This window comes from Leishmania martiniquensis, chromosome 20 (assembly GCF_017916325.1).
Source record: "Leishmania martiniquensis isolate LSCM1 chromosome 20, whole genome shotgun sequence".
Lineage (NCBI taxonomy): Eukaryota > Euglenozoa > Kinetoplastea > Trypanosomatida > Trypanosomatidae > Leishmania > Leishmania martiniquensis.
Window position 1 is genome coordinate 261,263 of NC_090155.1, and position 19,021 is coordinate 280,283.

Here is a 19,021-nt window from a genome sequence, read left to right on the forward strand (position 1 = left end):
ACTGAGTGTGTGTCTGCGCTTATTCTTTTTTTTTGTTTCGGAAGGGGGGGCCTGGTTCTTTGGCGGGACGAGTCCTCCTCATCTCCTCTTACCACCACCGCAATCGCCTTTGCGCATCGGCTTCTCGCCGCATCTTCTTGCCCTCCCCTCTCCCTTTCAGTGCTTTCCTGACGCTCTCTTCCTCTGTCGCTTCCTCCTTGAACAAGGCGTGGTGTGGTATTCTCTGTCGCTCTCTTTCTTTTTACCAACTGTCTGAGCGCAAAGCCCGTGCCTGTCTGAACTGATCACGCTCTTGATCTCTCTCTCTTCCTTGTGTGCTCCTCTGCCACCACCACCACCCGAGCAAAGCAGTTCATCATACAAAACTCACGTCACGCAAAAAGAGAAGGGGGCACAAAAACGCTTTCGAGAAGGCTGGTCTGCTCGAAAGCCTCTAAACATTTTCCCCTCCCCTCTCCCCCTACCTCTCCTCCACCTCTTCCACCTTTCCTCTCTCCCTCTTTTTACTTGTCGCCGTCTTCCCTCTGGCCTCTCGCTTCACACTCTCAGATTGCATCTCTCTGTTCTGTGTTGTTGTTGTGTGTATTACGTGTCTCCCGCCACCCCACATCCTCTTTGCGCCCGCCTTTGCGCCAACGGCAGCACACAACTTCTGTTTTTTTTTTGCGACTCGCCTTCCCTTCTCCTTACTGTTCGTCATTTTCGCTTATTTTTTATTTTTTGATTTTCATTCTCCTCTCCGCCGCCCGCCGCTGAGGATACTGTCAGACTGCCACCTCTACCACTCTGCCCATCTCGAAATCCGCTTCCCCCCACCTGCTCTCACCTGCGCCCTTCGTCGCACGCTCAGACGGAAGAAAAAAAGGGCAGCATAGTACGGTCAGGCGTCGGCCTCCCTCTTTTTATTGTTGTTCGCTTCTGGAGCGTTTTTTAAACGCTTCCGCGTGTATTTTTTTTTGTACGTCGCCGCGACCTGAGCTTCTTGGACGAGTGTCGCACCCACCTCTTTCATTTTTCCTCCTCACCTCTCTCTTTGCAGCTCGTCCACAAGGGCTGCTCGTCTGCCTCTCTGTCCGTTGTCTTTTGGTGGATAATATCTGAGCTCGAAGCAAACGAGTCAAGAAAAAAGAGAGAAGGAAAAGGCAAGCCAAATTACGCACATCATCAACCACGTGTGTGTCTGTGAGAAGGGGAAGGGGAAGCATTCATCAAAGGCGTTGCTGAGAGGCCCTCAGTGAGAGTACGGCAGCTACAAAAAAAACCTGTCCCCATCTTTTATTACTATTATTTATTTGCGGCTGTGTTGGCGTGCGTGCGTGTGTCTGTGGGTGTGTGTGCGTGAACGTATCTTTGTGTGGAAGCCTTTTTCCGTTTTTGGAAGCATCAGCACATCGCTGCTTTCTCTCTCTTCCTCTCTTCCTGCATACGAACGTGTTTGTGCTTCGTTGCCGGATCGCTCCGCGGGCGTACGCTGACTCTTCGCTATTGCCCGCTGGCTCTCTTCGTTTCTTTCTCGAGCGGATTTGTCTGTGTGTGTGTGTGTTTTCTCACGCATCTCTTCCTTTCGCGCTCTCTGCAGTCGAGCGTACACGATCACGATACGCTGGTCTGTCTCGCTATCCCTCTCTCCCTCCCTATTTTTCTCTGTATCTTGTCCGCATTCTTTGTTGCACTGAAAAAAAAGTACTTGTGCCACATTTTGTGTTGCGTCTTCCTCAATCTCTCTCCCTCTCTCTCTTATTTCTTGTCCTTGTGCGTGTCCTGTGTGTGCGCTACTGGTAAAGCCCCCCCGACACACACATACACACTTTCCCTCTCACCCCCTCCTCCGAGAATCTGAGTGGGTGCCGAACATCCGAGTAGGCGCATACACGCAGGCATTCGCACGTGTGCCTGTTTGGCCACTCATCTAGTTGCGCCGCCTTTGCTGTTCTTCGTAAGAGACACCTTCGGCAAGAGCGAAAATGGGCGCAGCCCCATCGCGCGAAGCGAAGCCGACCATTCGGTCGCTGCGCTACGGCAACCACGAAATTGGCCTCATCCCCATCACGCGCGCCTACTTCAATGACCAAAACCCACAGCTTCGCCAGCAATTCATTCGTGTTCGCAATGATCCGAATGTTCGCTACAGCCACACGCGCCGTCGCGGCTACAGCATGGCGGAGTTGCCCCCGGCGAGTTACACCGAGGCGGACCTCGAAGCTCTGCTGGACACGGTCGAGGGATCCTTGTTTGAGACAAATGAGGAGATGCTCGACGCGGGTGCGCTGCCGGTGCCAATCATCAGCATGGCGCACCTCCAGCACCTCCTGCAGTGTGACGGGGAGGCGGACCCGTACGATCCAACGCTCGAGAAGGAGCTGGAAGAGAACGACAAGCCCAGTCAGCCGCCCGCGTCTGTGGAGCCGTTTTCCTTAGGCGCGGTCGGCACGCCCTCGCTGCCGTCCCGCAACGGAGTCAGCTTTGGTGACCAGACAAGCCCCTCGAACCCATACCCGCCGCGTGAGACAACAAGCTGGCTGCGTTCCACGTCCATGTCCCTGCGCGCCTCCTCGTCGGACGACGCCGAGAACAACAGCTCCTTCCACCCAGCGTCGACCGCGTCTGCTACGGTGTCACTCAACGCCGCCGCTTCGCACCTTCTGCTTCCCCCTTCCACGCCGGAGGCACCGCCGCAGAGCGAGAAGACGGCGAAGATGCCGAGCGCGGAGGACTGCGCCATTGACTGGTTCCTGAGGCTCAAAGGCTTTCTTCAGGCGCACCACCGCCGTGCGGACGAGTCCTGCTGCCCGACTGACAGTGCCGCCTTCAGCACCCCTGAGCAGTTGCTGTCCTTGTCCCAGTTCTATAAGTCCGAAGCATACCGGCGCTTTAAGCGTGCCGTGCGACCTGTGCCGTGCGCGCTACTCTTCATCTACGTCAACAATCGCGAAGAGCATGACTGCTTCACGTTTCAGGGACACCGCGTAAACGTGATCGGGAGCTTTGACATGCGCACCCACGACGACGACCGCGACGACTTTACGCCGACTCTACAAATCCGCAAAGCCATCTTGAAGGCCGCTGGTGACCGCACGCTGGAGCGTGTGCTTGCGCTGTCGACAAAATATTACCTGGACAGCTTTACCGAAATCGTGCTCCAGCAGCTGCAGCGACGTCCCTCGTCAGAGCTGTTGGCGGGCCTTGGCGAGGAGGCCCGGAATCTGCTGTGCGAGCTGCCCACCAGTGCCCTTATTGGTAGTTCGGAAGGATGCACGCCAACGTACGAGCCGGTTTCCATTGCCAGGGCACTATTCTACGAGCGCCTCACCAAGCTGCCCCTGGTGGTGTCGTCCCCCTTCAACAACTACCCCGCCCTCAAGTTCATCTACGACTTCACCTCCCTCACACACAGCATCGAGAACAGCCAGTTTGTCCGCCCAGGCGACCTGCGCTTGTGCACGTACGAGCGTGAAAAGGGCGAGCGCGGCATCATCTTTCTCTTCCACGGCCGCGCCCTCGCGCTCAGCTGGCTGTGGGCAACGACGCAGACACAGACGTCTACTGTTCGTGACTCGTGGGCGCAGTACACCCTCTGCGAGCACACCCAGTCTCGTGAGCGGCGCGTACAGCATTGGTTGGCGACGGACCCGCGGGCTAAGACGCTGCTTGGGGACTCGGCCATCACAACCTGCTTTGAGCAACACCTCGAGCACCTCCACAGCGAGATCGTGCGCGCACGCAGCACCCCAACGGACGACGCGACCTCGTGGTCTGACGCGCAGGAGTACAGTCATGACATGAAGCTGTACCGCATCTTCCTTTCCCCTCTCTGCGGGCCTCTGCTCACGACGGTCAAGACGGCGAAGCCCGATAGGCCCAAGGACCGCGGCAACGCCAAGAGATCGTCGGCCGCCAGCTCTGCGCCGAGTACCGCGGAAGGCAGCAAAGCATCGACGGGCTCTTGCAGTACGGCCGCCTCCGACCTCCGACTGATGATGATGGCGACTTCGGGGAATGCGCTGCCCTCGAACGGCCGCAACTACATGCAGGCGCGCGGCAAGAAGTCGCCGAGCACTCCATTGGCAGGCCTTAGCACGTCTGGGCGGACGCTCTCCACCTCGAACTTCTCCACCAGCGCTGCCACTATGGGTGGAGGCAGCAGCACTAGCGCTCCCCTTTACATGAGCAGCACCACGCAAGGCACCTTTCTGCACCCGCTCCCACCCCCGCCACCGCAACTCAACGGCGATGGTGGCGCGCGGGCGGCAATGCCGAGAGGTTTTGCGGCTCCTGCTGCCTTTGCAGGTCAGGGCACGCCGATCGCCGGTGTGAATGGCCCGGCACCCATCTACTTCACTGACTCGCTGCATCTCCTGCCACAGGGGGTGCCGCCGTTATCAGATCCGCAGCAGCCGGGCTGCTTTTCGACCATGCAAGTTACCTCGCCAGCGGCCGGGCTTCCCTTCTCCATGCCATCCCCGCCGTGGCCGCTGCATCCCTTCATCCACTCGCCGCAGCCGCCACAGCCGATGGCGAGCTCACCCAGCCAGGCGTCTACGACGGCCCCCACCTCATACGTTGTGCAGGTTTCCAGCAACGGCGTGCAGACGCTGATGCCCATCACATTCGCGTCGGCGCCAACCTCGCACGCGCCCAACTGGAGCTCCCACGCCGATGCCCCACAACTGAGCCACACGAACGGGCAAAGCGCACCCCAATGCCCACCCATGGCGCCGTCGTTTTCGGCTACAATGACGATGGCGAACGGGAAGGGCGACACGTCGTCGCTGTCGTCCTCGCAGCAGTCGTCTGGCAGCAAAAGTACGCCGTACGCGGGAGCGGCCAGCCATATCACGACGACCCCCCAAAACCCACATTCGACTCACAGCCTCGACAGTGCCGCAACGGCGTCGTACTATAATATGGGGGACATTTTTGCCACTGGGCATGGCGGTGCCCCGATCACCACCCTCCCCCATTCGATGTCTCGATCGCAAACGACTGCGCCGGTATTCGCGGCGATGCAGCCCTCACCAGCGCAGCTGGCGAGCAACCCGACGCTGTGTTACGCCGCCCACCAAGCATACGTCCCCATCGGCTACTTCAGCACCTCTGTGTCGGGCTCTCCCCACACGCCGCAGTGAGAAGCACACACGCGCACGCCGACTCACCACAAACCCGTCGAAACGGCAAACAGCGGTGAGCTGCGGCTGCTGCTCCTCCTACTCTGTATTTCCTTTGGCAAACGAACGGCCGTCAAGGATGCTTTCTCAGGCTCCGCATCGGCGGATGTCACAGCGTCCGCAAAAAAAAAAAAAACATTTTTAAGAGTCTCTATGCTCATTGTTTTCCACGCATGTGTATGTTTAGGGCGTGCAGAAGCCGCTCGCTCGTCAAGAGCTGCCCTACAATGGTGCGGCAGTGTCTGAGTGGTGGTGTGCCTGTCTTGCTGCGACCTCTACCAATGGTATCCTGTGTGCCGCTTTCCCCTCCGCCTTCCCGTGAAGTTCTCTTCCTCTGCGGCTTCGCTAGGTGTTATGTCTTCTCTGTGTTTTTGTTTTGCTCGTTTGCAATGGTGATTGCCCCTCTCCGCATGTGCGCCTTTCTGTGCGACCGAACCCCATCCGCCCCCTTCTCACGCACATACACACACGCACACGCCTTCTCTCTGTTTTGGCTGCTGTTTGTCGTCGCTTGCACAGCGTCGGTACGGTACCTGTTTCGCTCTTGTTCTTTGTGTTTGCTTCTGGGCGCTTTTCTTTTCTGTTGATGTGTGTACGTGCGTGGAGGGCAGACGGGGTGTTGCTCGTGTGCTCGCAGATCTCGCGTATGCCCCCCTCCTCTTCATGTTTATTGCTTGCAGATGCGCCTTTTTGTTCTGCTTCTTTTTTCCCCTCTCTCCCCTGACGCCCTTACGCGATCACGCACGCGGTCGCCCTCGAAGCGACTCCCCGTCGCGCAGCACTCCTGCGAACGCGAACGGGAAAAGACAGCGGGGGAAACCGAAAGCCCTGAAGCTCACGGGAACAGCACGTCTGCTTTGGTGTCGGCTTGCGGGGTATGGCAAATGCCTCACCAGGCACCATGCGCACGGGCACGGCCGGTTGCATCCACTCCCCCCTCCCCCTCAGTACTATCGGAGTATATGTGGGTATGTGTGTGTGTGCCGTCGTTACAACGTTTGTCTTTGAAATAAGCGTTGGGCCTCTTTCTCTTTATCTCGCCATCTTCGTGGGCTCCCCCTTTTTGGATGTGTATCTTGGCTTCCTCCTCCTTCCTCCCTGCCCCACCCACCCCCGCGCACGCGAGCCAGCGAGAACGCGAATGTAAAAAGAGGAGATCATGAACTATGCGTCGGCGGCCGGGCAGCTGAGGGCTTGGGAGGTGGTAGCGCACGTCATTGGTAACAGCTTTCTGGATTTCTACTTCCACGATGGCGACTCTCGGTCAATTTTTTTTTGTTTGCTCTTGCCACGCTCATCCACACGCGTGCAGACACCCCTTACCTTTCTCCTTGTCTCCGGTGCTGCTTCCTTGTCGGTCTCTGCGTGTATACCTCAGTTGTGTTTCCTTCGCGATGCCTCTTCCCGTGTGGGAGTCGCAGAGAAAGATTTGCAGTCGAGCCCTCTCTCGCTTCCTCGCCTCCGCCACCCTTTTATTTCGTTCTTAGCTTCTTTTCCTTCCCCCTCTCCCTCCCAACACGACCACGCGCACACACAAGCACACACCTGCGTGCGTAGAAACGGCATCCGTGTCGTACTTGTGCAAGCGCGGGTCTGTGCGCCTTGCCTTCGTGTGTGTGGTGCTTTTTTTTTCGGAGGGGGAGGGGGTGGCGTGGTGGGATGGCTGCCTGCCGTTTTACCTATGCCGCTTACGCGCCCACGCCTTCCGCCGCCATGCCCTCACCGGGAGGCCGCGACGAAGGGAGAGGAAGGCTGAAAGACGAAAACAAAGAAAAAGGGGGAAGCGTAGAAGACAGCGGGCGAGAGAGGCACACCGTCGCACATACACGAGTAGTCCACGTAGCACAGCCGCGAAACGGCAAAGGATATGGATAAAGTTAATCGTGTATAGGTGGCCCATAAGGAAGGCGAGAGGAGGAGGGCGCTGCAAAAAAAAAAAGGTGGTATAGAAATGGCCACAAGCATTCACATATATATATAAACTTGTTGCTGGTCAAGTATCAGCTACGCTCACAAGAGCGGTGTCACGCCTCCACATCCTTTTTTTTGCATCCACGCCCCTTCTATCACCCTATAGTTGGGGGTGACTCTCTTTCTTCGTGGCGTGCCTACGTGCGGCCGCACACGCTAGTGTGTATATATATGTATGTATATATGCCTATGTGTCTGGAGGAGTGCACTGAGGTTTGGAGAGGGGGGTCACCTCTTCTCTTCCACAACTTGGTCTATTTCTAGAACCCCCCTTTTTCCTTCTCTGCCTCACGCGTGTGTATTTTCTCGCGCCGCCCTCGCGTCGCGTCCCTTGCGAATGTGGCTGCCGATTTCTTCCTCTTTCCTGTCGTTCGGCGTGTCTTTTATAGGCAGACTTTTGTATCTGTGTGCGCGCGTGTCCTTTTTTGTTGGTTTTCGTTTTGGATTTGCGTCCGCCTTTCTCTTCCGTTCGTGTTTTTATCCCTCTGATTTCTTTCCCAAACCGCTCCCCCCCTCTCTCTCCACCATTGTGCGCGTCCCTTTTTTCACTTGATGAGTGAGTCCATCAATGCCCTTGCACATTTATGCCGCCCTTTTATTTTTCTTTTGCTCTCCTTCGACGGTGCGGCGTGTCCGTTTTTCTTGACGCGTACAGCCGCTGTATTTTTTTTTCCACCTCCCTTAGTTTTTACCTCGCGTACCCCTTTTGTTCGTTCTCGTTGTCTGTGGACCGGCTGCGTTTCTTTTCGTCTTTCTGTGTGTGTGTGTGTCTTTTGATTTCCTCTCCTTATGCGCCTTTGCACTCGCGCGCACGCACGTCTGCGTGCGCCCCCCCAAAGGGCCACCACACGCAGACACATTTCCATTTATCCTCACACACGCACACCCCTCAGACTCCTTTGGCGAGCGTCTGCTTCACTCCTGTCGTAACTCCTCGCCTCCCCTCTTCCCCTAGTCAGGCCGTCCTCTATGCCCTTTTTTTATTTATTTTGTTCGCTAACGTCTGTCGCTGCAGTGCATCGAGTACTCTGAGCGATTTCGTTCCACTTTCCCTCATCCATGTCGCCCCCTTTTTCGTTTTATTTTCCCAAACTTAACCGTCTCTTCCCCTTTTTGTTTTTTCCTTTTTCTTTCGTTTTTCCTTCGGTGGCTCATGTCACCCTCTCCAGTGTTGCGCGTACTCGGGACGCTCTGTCTCCCTCGCCCGCTGTCCTCCCTTCAGAGTGTTCGTGCGGATGTATGAGGCTTGCGCGTCATTGTTGGGGTCTGGGAGGTGTGCGAGCGCTTCAATTCGTCTTGGCTGTGATGTGGCATATGGCAGGGCTGGTCTCTGCAGAAGTGTATGCGTACTTCTTTTTGGCTGTTGTTGCTTCCCGTAGCGGAGGAGAAGGAAAAAAAGCACCAGCATGGCCGCGTTGTGATGTAGCGAATTTTACTTCAATGCGGAACCGAAGCGGTCGGAGTCCAAGCAGTGGAACGTGCTCAGATGACCTAAGCGGAAGCACACACACAAACTCCTTTCCTTCCACTTGGTGCGCACGCTGCGGCGCTCTTCTCACTTGTCTCTTTTCTCAGAATCCCACCTGTGCATGAATGCCTCTCTGTGCTTCGATATCTCACGCACATCTTCGCGCACCGAAATCTTTGTCTGTCCTTCTCCCTCCCCTCTTTCTTTTTCACCAGCCTCCTGGCCGGAAAGCGGTGCTTCTGCTTCTGCTTCTGCTTCTGCATCTCGATGGGTCGGCACCGCACGTGTCAATGCACCATTACGAAGCAGAGAAGAGGGGGAGGGGGGAGGGCCCGCTGCTTTGGCGCATACGTGAAAAGAGAGAGGAACGATTGGGCTTGTGATGGTAGTGGTGATAGTGGTGCGCTTTCGGCACGCACGAACACCAAAGAAGGGAGGCAGTAAGATGCGCGGAGGGGGGAAAGGCGGGCAGATGTGCGAGCGCTTTGCGGTAGCCGAAAGCCGGTCTTTCGCGTGAGGGTGTCGGCCGGGAAAGAGGCTACGCATGAACGCAATCACACATGTGCGTTCTCTTTTTTTTTCGCTTTGAGAGAAGGCTCTGTGCCCCACTTTCGTGTTACAGGAATCGTAGCTGCCCTTCAAGCAGAGTGAAGATAACCTCATGTGCTCCGCCCTCCTCCTCCTCCTCCACGCACCCACCCGTCCCCTCCCTTCGCTCCCAGAGAACGCGAATGTGCGTGTGTGCGTGCGTCGCCATTACTGTTGTGTTGCAGTACATGGGTGTACCAGTGTTGGCCATGTGCGTCGTTCCTTGTTCACCTCGGGAGCCTCTGCATCGCTCTGCAGGCGTACACACGCGCACACACGCACGTACGCGCGAGCGGGAAAAGGAGTTACACAACACCCAAGGAAGTGCGTGCGCGCTGCGGGGAAGCAAATCGAGTAAGCGTGAGGCTCTTCCTTCATTGTTTCTTTTTTTTTACAAGCGTCTGTGGTGCAGCATCACGGCGTACACCTCCCTCACCACCCATCACCACCGCCGCCCCTATTTCTTTCTTTTTTTTCTTCCTTTATGTTTATCATTTCTGTGCGTATGGCTCGTCTTGTAGGGTGTCTTCCCCACCTTTCCTGCATGAACCGAACACGGCGACCATTCCACAATGGACACAAACAGAAAAGGGGCAATTCAACGCAATCAGCAAATGGTGGTGAAGACCACCAGAAGAAGGACGGGATAAAAGGACGTCATGCATGGGGGAGGATGGATGGAAGAAGCACATTCGTGTAGCTCACGAGCTGCCGTCGGTGCGAAGACGTTCGCTGCGCGCAAAGAAAAAAAAAGAGAGCACCGAACGCCATCAGCCTTCCCGAATGCCGGCGAGGGGGAAAGCATTGTGTCCGTTTTCGTCGGCCTCTCTAGTCCCCCCCTCCCCCACACACACACACTCCACCCCACCGCTGTCGCCTCCTGTCCGCTGTTCCGGAAAAGAAAAACTCCTCTCTGCATGAACTCTTCTTTATCGATCCTCTCTTTCGTTCATGCAATCGCCGTCTCGTGTCCTGCTGACCACTACACGCGCATACACACATCACACTCGCTCAACGCGGCCAAATTATCACCAGCAACACCAAATCAATCCCCCTCCAAGAGCATAAGCAACGCAGCCCTCCCTACCACGACGCAGAACACACTTTTCTACCGCCATCGACCATTAACGAAACAGAGCCGGGAAAAAAAGGGGCAAGCTTCAGGATCTGGCAACACCATCTCGTTTTCTTTCTACTTCAGTGTTGCGGCTGCTCACTCCCGCCTTCCCTTCCTCTATCCGGGCACCTTCGGTGTCCTTCTTTTCTCATACAAGTTTTTTTTCTTCACCTCTCCTTTCCTCCTCTGACACTCTATCTACTCTCCGTACACGGAGCTGTGCGCGCACTCATACGCTAAGACCCCAAAGAAAAATAGGAGCCAGCCCTCACAAGTACATCATCAAATTTCAGGTGGCCTAACAAGAGCAACAGGCAGACAAAAACAGTGGAGGGTACCTCTACGCGTTCGCCCTTTCTTTTCCGGTGTTCTTTGTTGTGTGTGTGTGTGTGTGTTACCTCTCGAAGGGAGCACCTGAAGCGGAGACAGCGTTCTCAAGCGCGTCTCTTTTTGTTTTCACGAGGGTACGAGGCCGAGACTATACCGCGCCAACTAAAAGGAAAAGAAGCGAGCGAACGAAAGGGCGGAAAGCCTCATATACCAGTGACGGAAGCGGAGAAGCCGCAGGACGAAAAAGGCGCTTGGAACTAAGCGAACGAAACGGCGCCGGCGATATATCCAAACGAGGGAAAACAACACAGGCACCCACGCACACACACGCGAAAGAGAAAGAGAGTGAGAAGCCGATAACGCCATCCACTTCGAACAAACAAAAGAGAAAGAAGGGAGCGAGAGAGCTTTCGACGCTACATTGGTTTCCATTTTTTGTGTTTCCTCTTTGTATATTCAAACAAACGTTGGTGACTTCGCTCGCTCTCTCTCTATATATATGTGGCTTTAGAGTCCTTTTTACTCTACGTATTCCTCTTGTCTCTATGACAGGTCGTTTCCTTTTTTCTTTCGCGCCCACCCTCTTCTCTTAACAATCAGCCCCCTCCCTCCCTTCCCCCTCCCTTCCCCCTCCCCCTCTTACACCACCACCATCACCATCCTTGGCTTCTGTCATCTCGCATAGCCGACCCCACCTCTTCTTTTCCCTTCATCACTCTCTCCTCTCGCTGTGAGTGCGTGTGTGTGTGCGTACTTGCCTTTCTGTGTGTATGTGTGTTTCTCTCTCTCTCGTTCTTTTTTCTTTACTATTCGGCCTTGTCCGCATTCGCTTCTTTCCCTTCGCTCCCATACACCTGTTTGAGTGTGTGAGTGTGTGTGCGTGTGAGTGTGTTTGTATTGTATTTTCGTTTTTTCGTCGTCTTCGGCCCTGGCCTCCGCCGTCCCCTATTCACCCTCACGAGTGCCACGCTCGCCTCACTTTGCTTTTTGTGCTCTTGTTCTTTTTTTTTCCGTTCTATGAGAGCCGAATCGGAGAATAAAAGGGAAAAAATAATAAGAACTCACTCCTCCCCTCTCCCTCCCCTCGTCTCTTCCTCACGCGTCTTCGCCTTCTTTTCCGTCGGTCGCTGCTTCGCTCTTCGTGCCCATTTAGCGCTTCGCTCCTCCCTCTACCTCGCCCCTTTCTTTTTCTCGTCTCTGTTTGGCTTTGTTTTGTCATTTCCCTCTCGCTTCCCTTTACCTTAACGCTTTCATTTTTGCGTCATTTTATCTCTCTCTCTCACTCTCTTTCTCTGCTCTCCCCGTCTCTGTCGCTGTCGCAGTTTTTCTCTTTTTTGTTTGTTTTTTTCGTTTGTTTCGCTTTCTTTGCGTATGTGCACGTCGTTTGAGGCGCACACTTTTTTTCTTGGCCGCATTTTTCTCCCTTTTGAAAGAGCCTTTGTCATTTTCTACATTTGTCTGCCCCCTTTTTTTTGTTTTTTGTTTCCGCTACTGATTCTGTTCGCTTCCTCTTTTGTGGGTGTGTGTGTGTGGGGGGGTGCGTGTGCGTGTTTCATTTCCTTTTTGCTTCCCATTGCTTCTTCGTTGTCGTCGCTGTCGGTGTCCCTCCCTCACTGACCCCTTCTTTTTTCCCGGCCTTCTCTTTTCCATCTTTGGCCCCGCCGCCCACCCACCCACCCGCCCCCCTTCCGAAGGATAAGCTGCTCCACCCCATCTCCCTGTCTCAGTTGTGTGCCCATTTGTATTGCTGTCGTTGAAGTCGGCTGATTCTTTGTCTTGTGTTTATCGTCACCTCGTGTTGGCCGCTGGAAAGGACAGGAAAAGGTGTCTGCCTGTCTGTCTGCGTCTGTGTGCGTGCGTCTCAGCACCAACGGCAACGCCGATCGCGCTCACACAGAAGCGGCGTGCAGTGTGTGCACCAAGGGCGCAAATCAAGTGGACTCTTGAAGAAGGGCGAAAGAGTAAGAGAAAACGACTGCCCTTGAGCGGGCCCTACCTGCGCACGGATTTCACTCTTCCTCGTATCCCTTACACCAATTACCTTCACGCTCCTCGCTCGCTCTTGCGGCTCGCCGTGTCAACTACTCCCCCGGGCTTTCCCTTCTCTGCCGCTTCGATCTCTTCTTTCGCTTTTCTGTTTTTGCCTCTCTGAGTCGCACGCGTCTCTGACGATTTCGCCGTGGAAAGCGACATCTTCACCTGCCGAGCATCAAGAGCGATAAAAGAAAAACAATAGTGCCGATCCGTTCCGTCATACATCACAGCACCGTCACGTAGGCGACTCAGGCGTCCTCCTCTTTTGTTGTTGTCGCTCTCCCTTCCTCTCTGTTTCAGTGCGTGTGTCTGTGTGTGTGTTTCTGTGCGCCTTGTGCTTCTGTTCGCTAATTTTTTCTTTCATCTGAGCGTCTTTGTTTCTCTTTCGTTTCCTCTCCGTAGGTTTATATCTTTACTTACCCCTCTCACACGAATTCTCTGAAACGAGGTGTGCGCGCATAGGCCACCGTGACGCAGTGGCACGAGTGAAAGCAGCAACAAGCAGTCCTCCCTTCTCCTCCTCCCCCCTCCCCATCCCTCATCCCTCAAGCACACGCACAGACAAGCACCCACAAAACGTATCGACCCCTCCAAGCTTGCGCATCTCTTTGCTTTTCGCTTTGGCTGCCGTAAGAGTGGCGCTGACACGTGTACACTTCAGGTTTCTTTTCGCTTTCGTTTTTCGATTCTGTCCGCCTCTGCCGAGCCCTCCCCCTTCCCCCTCTCTGCGTCTTATGCAGAGTTGGCGCCATCCCCCACTCCTCTTTTTGAGTCCGCCATTCGCGCCCGCAGAGAAGGGATGGGTGCCGTTCCGTCGCGCGAGTGCACTTCGCTCTTCTCCTATTTCCGCGGGAGTTACGAGGTGGGCATGGTCCCCCTGACAAAGCACTACTTCGGTAGAGACGCAGAAGCTGCCGCCGCGGTCGACGTCGATGGCTGCATTCGCGCCGGATCACCCGAGTGTACCGCCACCGCTGGTCGTAAACCGCACCAACTGCCGTTCTCGCTGCAGCACGCGGGCTCGCGCAGCCACATGCGCCAACAACTGCGCCAACAGCTATTGCTGATGCGACGCGATCCAGCGGTGCGGTACGCTAATGCCCGCGACGCTGACAACATCCTTCAGAGTCTGTCGCACCAAGAGAAGAGCCGTACGCGTCACAGAGACGATAGAAACGGGGAAGCGCACGCCAACCCCGCAGATGCAGGCAGTCTGCCGTCGGCGGCGTCTGTCGCGAAGGCGGTCTCGACCTCAGCGGCTGCAGGCGCCTCAGCGAGCGAGTGGCAGGTCCCAAGCTTCCTGGAGCAACGCCAGGGCGTCAGCGGCAAAGCTCTCTCTTGTGAGACGGAGCACCTACTCGACAACTACTGGCGCATCATGCCAGAGAGCAACTTCACTGAAGAGGACCTGGACCGCTTCCTTGACCTCGTAGATGCGACGCTCTTCGATACGAATGAAGAGCTGCTCTCTGCCGAGCCTTTCATTCTCGGCACAGGCGCGGTGTCAGGCACGTCAAGCACAAAGCCTTTTATGCCCGTGCCGTGTGCTCTCTGCCTCGCCTACCCGGACGGCAAAGAGCGAGAGGGCGCCCTTACGCTGGAGGGGCGCGTGATCAACATCATTGGCTACTTCGGACTCATGACACGGGAGATGCAGGACGCCTTCAAGATTGTGAAGCGACTTCCAGGAGAGGCCGAGACGCCGCTGCAACAGCAGCAGCAGCACGCGCGCGGGGCTGGCAGCTCATCCGCACCGCCTCTGTTCCTCAATACCGCCATCCTCACATCTGCTGGTGACCGCACCCTCGAGCGCGTGCTCGTGCTTGCGGCGGTGATGCTTCGGCAGCAGTTTCACACGATTGGGCGTCGCCACGTGCTCCAGGCGAAACTTGACCATCTCCTGCGCGGGCAAAGGGAGCAGCGCAGCGTCGACCCGCAACTGATGCGCTACCTGCAAGCGCTGCTGGCACTCCCACCCAGGGCGGACCGGCAGCAACCGTATTTCGACCCCTTGTTGGAGATCCCGCTGCCCAGCATCCCGCCAGGCATCTACACTCCTACACAGTACGTCAACGCCGCCTCCAACGAAGTTTCGCTGCGTCCACACGCGTCGTCCCTTGGCAGCTGCAGTCGCCTCGCTGTGAACAGCTTCTCGGACGATGGGAAACTCCAAAGCGCGGCCATGGGGCTCTACGCCGGTGCCGCTGGCGGATCATCGCCGTCTACGGTGCGGTCGCTGCCGAGCGATCGACCGCCAACAATGGGCGGCGCTCTCAGCGCGTCTGACGCCGGCAGCGGACATGTGCTGCTGTACCCTCAGCAGAACGCCGGTGGTGTGTCAGGCGTCGCCTTCAGCGTTCCGGGGGCTGGGTCCGGGCCAGAGGGCACATGTCCACTGTTGGTGGACGGCTGCTACAGAGCAGTTGGGGTCAATGTACCGATACCGTCCCCGTTTCTAGCAGGCTCACTTCCACTCAGTCAGTCCGAAGAGGATGCCATCACGCTTGCTCTGTGTCGTCGTATGGAGCAGGCGCGCGTAGTCATCGAAACGGCAAGCAACAACTACTCCGCCTTGAAGTCGCTGACGGAAAACTTCGCCTTCCTCTGCTGCCAAATTCTCCTAGATCAGAGCCTCATTAAGATGGAGTTGATCGAGCTACCAGCACTGGTGGCGACGCCTTCCTTCAAGCCGGCAGAGTTCGCCACGACGGTGGCGACAACGGTCGGCACCACGCCTGCGGACGAGGGGCGGGCCGCCGCGGTCGTTCCTCAGCCCATGGCGGACGACGAAAAAAAGCCGTCGGGCGCGGAGCAGCCGCCACAGCCCCGGCTCTCGCCGTCCTCTGCTGTTCTCATCAAGCTCGATCCGCTGCACGTGTCTCAGGCGACCATGTGGGCCAGCTCCTTCTTTCACTGCCCGATGCTCTTACCGAGCGGCGGATGGGTCAAGTACAAGCTCAAGGACGAGTGCGAGCAGCTGCGGCACGTGCTGCAGAACAAAGACATGCTTATTGCCCACTGGCGCAAAACTGACGCAGACCGGGCTGGCCAATACCTGGGCAAGCACACGGCGCGGCTGCTCGAGCACGTGCGCGCCTTACAGGCCGAGACGGAAGAGGCGCGGGCACTGTCGGCGGAGTACTGGATGCAGCGGCCCTTATACGTCAACCAAGACGGACGCAAGTACGCCCTGTATCAGAGCCGCTATGGAACCATGCTGATCGGCGTGCGCGCCTTCGCAGCCAGCAACGCGTCACCGACAGCGGCGGCGAACGTTAAGGAGGAGCGTTCCGGTAGCGCCAAGGCCGCAGCAGGCAGCAACGCGACCTCGCTCTCCGGTGGCAGCACCTCACTGGCGACGCCCGCGGGGCGGTGCAGCACCCTCGCCGCCAGCCTACCCACCGCCACCGGCGTCAGTGGGAACGGACTTGCCATTGCCCCTCGCACCGCGGCGCCGCGGTCGAGTACCGAGAGCGGCAACCGCACGAGCCACGCCGGCGTTCTCAGCTCCAACGACGAAGACGGTGTCGGCCCCAAGACCTTGAGCAGCAACACCAACGACCGGCACGGCCGTGGTGTTGGTGGATGCATGGGCGGCGGCAACGCGGGCTACTTCAGTAGCGGGCTCTACACGAGCTACCAAACTCACCCCGCAAACGGCAGCAACGGCGCGGGTGCGTACGTGCCTGCTCCCTTCATGCAGCCGCATATATGCTTCCGAAACAGCAGCGGCGGATTCGACTCGCCGCCGTACATGATGGGCGGCAGCAACAGCAGACCCGGCGAAGGAGCGCCATACTTCGCCTCTTCTTCCGCATATGGCCACCCCATGGAGATGAGAGCGGGGTACAACGTGCCCCCGCCACAGCAGCACACGTGCACAAATATAAGCACAGCTCCTAGCGTCCACACATCCAAGTCCGCCCGCAGCAGCGCCCATACGCACGTTGGAGGCAACCCGGCGCTCGGGGCGACGGGCTGGGTGGCACTGCAGCCCAACACCGCACAGATTTCGCCCCCTTATGCGCCAAGTCATATGAAAGGCGCCCCGAAAGACCAGCAGCAGAGCGAAGCCATGGCAAGTCCGTCAGGCTGCGCGTACGCAGCAGCGCTCTTGCCCATGTCTTACCAGCATGCGCCACCTAACCACTACGCCACCTCTCAGATCGTCCATCCCGCTACCGCGTGCGTGTGCGGTTCAGCCTCATCACCACAGCTTCCACTGATTGTAGGCGAGGAGGTGAGCAGCTCACCACGAAGGATGGAAGTGGCTGCAACACCGCAGCCGCCCCTCGAAAGCACCGGCGGCTGTTGCGCTCAGCACGCTCTCGCCACCGGCGCCTCGGTAAACACCTCCGTCAGTCGACCTTCGATGGACGTGAAGGCATCTTGGGCGAACGATAAGAGCGTGGAGGCGGCGCGCCTGTGGGAGCCAGCGGAAGCCGCCAAGTCCGCGACATCCAGCACGCAACACGGCAACAGCACGTCGACAACGCCCACAGCGGCCGCGCCGTTTCCGCACGGTTGCGTCGGCATGAATCGCGACCACGTCGGCTCTGCAGGTGAGCATGTCTCGGGTAGCCAGCGCGATGTGTCGGCGCCGCCGCAGGTCATCCGAGGCAACAGTGACATCTACTTAAAGGCTCCGGATCAGCGTGGCGCTGCCGACAAGGCGGCTGTACTACAGAGCGTCATGCCGTGGTCGCTGCAGAGTGCTGCAGGGTGGACGAGCAATGATGACGCAACGGACAGCACAACGCAATTCCTGCTGCGCAGCTCAGAGCTACTGGACACGGACGATGATGAGATAAAGAAGGCGCCTGCAGGGGATACTCGTTGCCCCGCTGCTAGTCTTGGTGCTACAGACGAGGGGGAGGCGATGAGGCTCAGCCACGTCGCGCGACGGACGTCGGGCCGAGATGTTTGTGTCGGCAGCACCGCGAAACCTTTGTTGCACTCCCCGCGAGCGAAGAACATGTCCATCATGAGCATGCTACTCGCTGCCGAGCAGCCACAGCATGTGAGCTTTCCGGCTCTTGCAGAGCAACCTCAGCCTGCCCAAGCGCCACCCTTTCCACCGGGCGGTGCCTTCCCGGTATACGTCCTTCAGCTACCACCACACGCATCGCCCCAACAGCAGCAGTCCCAACTGCAGCCCCCGCTCCCCACGACCTCGCAGTCGCCAGCGACTGCAGTTCCGCCGGACAAGCCGCTCTACTACGCCATGGCTAACGGCGTGCCACTCCTTGTGCAGCCGGCGACGACAACAAGCGGGATGGCGATGGCCTACTCGAATGGCCAAACGCACCCTCAAGGCGGTAATGGCGCAGTGCCATACCCCACCGTGCCCCAGCAGCCGGTGCCCTTGATGCGGCCCGGCCAAGCTATGATAAGCATGACTGGCGTCGATAAGCGACAGGTGGCGCAGGGAACGGCGCAGCTGGGCACCTTGTGGGACGGCCAATACCGCGTTTTCCCCAACGGAGTCGACATTCTTGCTGGCTCGTTCGTCAGTGGTCGCACACCAGCGAACAAAAACGGCAGTTTCGACAACTTGTTCCATCCTAACACCAGCTTCTCATAATAATAGAGGCAAGGCGCCGAGCGGCTGCTTTCTCTGACTCGTCTTCCCCTTCCTCTACTCCTCTCTGCATGCATGGGTGAAGAGGGACGTGTCTTTTGGGTTCGTCTAACACCCCCAGCGAAGCGGCTCTCTCGCTCTCAGCAGAAGCACTTGTGTGCGTTGGTGTTGTGCGTGTCGAGCGTGCAGGAGAGGTTACGGTCTTTTCGTGCGGATCTGCTTCCTTGTCTGTTCTCCCACTCCCCTTCGCCTCCTGTTGTGGTTCCGCTGCTTCACTCTTCTCATTTTTCAACTGGGCGCTCTTCGCACCCCCCCTCTCCCCTCTTCCCCTCATCTTCCTCCCTTCCTCCCTCCGTAAGTTCCCCTCCCCCCCCCACACACACACACAAAGAAAAAAGAAAATAAGGAAATATAGCCTGTTCCGCCCCCCTCCCTCCCTCTTCTGGGCCCCTTTTAGCTGTCCCCCCCCTCTGCTCCGCTGCCGACGTGAAGAGGTGCGCTTGGCTGCGCATACATAAACATGCGCGCAATCACAACAAAAAAGCGAAGACATGGCGGATAGAAAGCAGAGAGTTGGGGAGGGATGGGGCTCGTGTGTGAGCGGGTGTGGGCGAGAGGTAAGGGGTGTGTAATCCACGAGCGGCTTATGCGGGCGGCACTGTAGACAGTTTGGCCCCCCTCCCCTCTGTCCCACGCCTCACCCCTCTTTTCCTCTGTGCTGTGTGCGTTCACGGCGCGCTTGCTTCCCCTCTCTTTTTTTCTCTTGC

At 57.3% G+C, this 19,021-nt stretch overlaps 2 protein-coding genes across 2 annotated transcripts; both read left to right on the forward strand.

The window, feature by feature from the left end:
• Nucleotides 1-1,964: 1,964 nt before the first annotated feature.
• LSCM1_06415 (uncharacterized protein) lies at nucleotides 1,965-5,126 on the forward strand (the record flags this gene model as incomplete). The annotated part of the gene is made up of 1 exon (XM_067323845.1): nucleotides 1,965-5,126. The coding sequence occupies one exon, from the start codon at nucleotides 1,965-1,967 to the stop codon at nucleotides 5,124-5,126; it is 3,162 nt and encodes a 1,053-aa protein (XP_067179159.1).
• Nucleotides 5,127-13,472: 8,346 nt separating this feature from the next.
• On the forward strand, nucleotides 13,473-18,257 carry LSCM1_06416 (uncharacterized protein; the record flags this gene model as incomplete). Its single annotated transcript, XM_067323846.1, has 1 exon — nucleotides 13,473-18,257. The coding sequence occupies one exon, from the start codon at nucleotides 13,473-13,475 to the stop codon at nucleotides 18,255-18,257; it is 4,785 nt and encodes a 1,594-aa protein (XP_067179160.1).
• Between the last annotated feature and the right edge of the window lie 764 nt (nucleotides 18,258-19,021).